The following is a 3,232-nucleotide window of genomic DNA, read 5'->3' as shown; positions in this document are numbered from 1 at the left end:
CCCACAATAATATACCCACTTGCTTGTCCCTTTCATTTACAATAATAACTCCATTTCTAATGTTTTGCTTACCTCAACTTTGGATAACTACGGATTCCTCCAATCAAAATATACAAATGTTCGACCTACTTCTTCTTGGATATATCTACCTCTCCTATATACGTGGGTAAGTCAATTATGTTGACTCTTTCCCCCTACCTATTTGGAAGTCTTTTTATTCTCTCTTAAAATTCTTATCCTAATTAGCATTTCAATGATCACAACCTTTTACCTTGTCAGCTTTGGCCTAATAAAACACATTTTTAGGATGCCCTGAGAATATGATGGTGACTAAATGGTAATTTAAGTCCAAAATCTTATCTAATTGAGGACTTTGGTAACCTCTTATTAACCATAAAAAGATGATCAAAGCATCTTTTCTCCTTATCATTTATCTTGAGACGTAATTCGGTTATCAATGATAGATCTAAAATTTATACTAGTTAAGTATGAACTAAAATCTAGTAAAGGAAGATTAACAATCAGTTTATTCAATGTCCAACATTCATAAGAGTCGTTATGGAACATGAGAACAAAAACAAAAAGGAGAAAATAACAAAAGGAGGAAGGAATCATCGGACAAACTTTCACTTTCCCCTCCTTTCTACTGTTCCTAATAAACAAGTTTGAAAGGAGGGAAATCCAGTGCCAATGATTTACAAAACCCTTCCCCATAGTAAAAAGAAAAAGGAAAATATTAGTACAAACTAATTGAACAAGCTGAGTAATTTGGGTTCTTCTCCAATGACAGCAGTACTCTCAAAACAAGTAGTTGTTCCAGATTCTTCTGAATTCATCGACGGTGTTCCAGGTCGCCGATGATTCTCCGGCAAAGGGTGGCTATTATACACTTTCTGATTAAAACCTGGTGTTAAACTGAGATCGAGATCCGCCAACATTGAAGTTTCCTCGGGGAAACGACGTCGTTTTTGCATCTTCCTTGGATCCTGAAGCTTAAATACATCGGTGCAATCAGACACCTCATCAATCTCTACCGACGCGCCGAGAAATTCGGAGATCGGCCTTAACGCGCCGCCGCGGAGGACGGTTTCCACCGCCGCTTGACAGACGTGCCAATTTCCCGTCCATAATAAACCTACAGCGCCGTTCACTGGGTTTACTGTTCTCCCAGCAGCTTCGTATAACAAGGACTGAAACAAAGCTGCAAGCAAATACACAAAAATCATCAGTTCATAAACCAAAAAAAAATTGAACAAATTAATCAACAAGAGACTATACCAGGCCGTTGGTTTTCTGGAACGGCGGAAATGAAAGACATAAGTCCAGCACGGCCAAAAAACTTAGCTACAAATACAGTAGCGTGTCCTTGTGCTTCAGGTGTTTCGATCCATTGCAAACAAGGTCTCAGAATACAGTTATCACTGCATCCTTTTCGAAGGACTCGACAACCATTACAACTCATTTTTCCGTTTTGTATTTAATGATTACCGGAGCATGAAGAAAGATCAAAAGGATAGCAATATACTTTTGCAGCAAGAAATAGAAACTTGGATAGTAGTAATAGGCAAGGGGAAAGAGAATGAAATGTGCCTATATATAAACAATGAGGTTGAGAGAGAAACAGTCGGCTTCAAGTTTTTTCTTTCTTAATTTCAAATTTCTTAATCATGGAGTGACTTTTAAATAAAGACTTTACTTCGACATTTTTTACATCATTAATATAACCTATCGTATTTATATTTTTGAGTCTCCTGAAAAAAACCACTTAATTTATATCATTATATGTTGTACTAACAAGTACAATATTTGTCTTCTTTTTTACATTAAAAATCCCACATTTTAAGGGGGTTACTAATTTTATTTTATTTTTGAATGAGCCAATAATGTAAAACACATATTAACAATGTATAAAACTTAATTCAAATTTGTTTTGCACTATTAATGCTTAGAACTTAAACATCTAAATGATTGAAATTTAAATGTTATATATTGCCAGTATAAAAAAAATTATAGCCATTCAAATAATATATATCTTAGGTAAGCATCGTTAAAACATAAGCTGCATTCTCAGCATGTGACTTTTGTAATCTTAAATATAAGATAAATTATTTTTATTTATCTGCTTCAAACGGGGAACATTAATTTAAAGAATACTTATATTATTAGGTCACATTTATAGGAGATAATATAAGTAGCTTGCCATAATAATTGTATCTAATAACTACGAAGTACAACTTGCTAATAACATATTAACTCACACCAATAATACAAGAAAATTACATTATCTTGCTTAATATTTTTCTTTTAAATGAACTACTTTAAATTTTTTTCAGACTAAAGTTAACTAGAGTCAAGTTTGGGTTTGTGTGGTTGTGTTAGATTCCAAAAGTATTGGGGGGCGAAAGCGGCTCCGGGTCTCCGCGGATGGCTGTCTATCAACCGTTGGATTTTTTAATTTTTTTTTCTTTTCCTTTTTTCTTATATCACTGCTTTTGGGGATGTTGATATGATAACCTATCGCTTTCATTATTTTAATTTTTCCATAAGAGTACTCAATTATACTATTGGTATGCAACCAATTTCTATATATTTTTAGCAAATGAACATGTCGATGAATCATAGGTTGTAGGGACAATTCCCCTTCAATCACAAAAAGAAAGAAAAAAAAAGAACCAAATAGATAAGCAAGTGGCCAAAGGTTAATGAGAATTCATTTGACCCACTGAGGACACACACCATGGGGATGGTGGGGACAATCAAAAGACTATTTTTGTAATAGTGTATCAAAGACTAAAGTATAAGGGTCCGTTTGAATTGATTTTAAAAAAATAGTTTTTAAGTCAAAAATAAAAAATCAAACTGAAATAATTTTTAACTCAAAAAATAATAAGTAAGAGGAGACCTATTTTAGGTTTTTGATTTATTTTAAGTCATTTTGACCTTGACAAACACTTTCTAACTTATTTTAAGTTATCTAGTATATTTGACAAGCACTTTTAGAAGTAAAAAATTGACTTAAAAATAGGTTTGATCAACTTTTCAGCCAATCCAAATACCCTCTAAAATGGGAACTTTTGAAATTTATAGTCTAAAAGACAATTTGTATGGTTGAAAATAATTTTATCATGGATAAATGAGATATTTTAAAGTTAAATTGTTTTTGAATGGTAGAAAATGATATTTTGTTTGAAATGGACTAAAAGAATGTTGGGACAGAGGGAAGTACTCATTT

The 3,232-nt window shown here is 32.8% G+C and overlaps 1 protein-coding gene across 1 annotated transcript; it reads right to left on the bottom strand.

The window, feature by feature from the left end:
• Positions 1-504: 504 nt before the first annotated feature.
• On the bottom strand, positions 505-1,641 carry LOC102592166 (LOB domain-containing protein 37). The gene is made up of 2 exons (XM_006339753.2): positions 1,279-1,641; positions 505-1,201 (listed from the first exon to the last, which is right to left on the bottom strand). Exons 1-2 carry the CDS (start codon positions 1,460-1,462, stop codon positions 747-749), a joined length of 639 nt encoding a protein of 212 aa, XP_006339815.1. The 5' UTR covers positions 1,463-1,641; the 3' UTR covers positions 505-746.
• Between the last annotated feature and the right edge of the window lie 1,591 nt (positions 1,642-3,232).

This window comes from Solanum tuberosum, unplaced genomic scaffold (assembly GCF_000226075.1).
Source record: "Solanum tuberosum cultivar DM 1-3 516 R44 unplaced genomic scaffold, SolTub_3.0 scf00012, whole genome shotgun sequence".
Taxonomy (NCBI): domain Eukaryota; kingdom Viridiplantae; phylum Streptophyta; class Magnoliopsida; order Solanales; family Solanaceae; genus Solanum; species Solanum tuberosum.
This window is presented reverse-complemented; position numbering and strand designations above follow the sequence as displayed.

Bases quoted from the DNA above. Each gene is read 5' to 3' on its own strand.
- LOC102592166 (XM_006339753.2), bottom strand. From the start codon at position 1,462: ATGAGTTGTAATGGTTGTCGAGTCCTTCGAAAAGGATGCAGTGATAAC. The intron at 1,202-1,278 runs GTATAGTCTCTT...ATTTGCTTGCAG, and splicing joins TCCAGAAAACCAACGGCCTG to CTTTGTTTCAGTCCTTGTTA.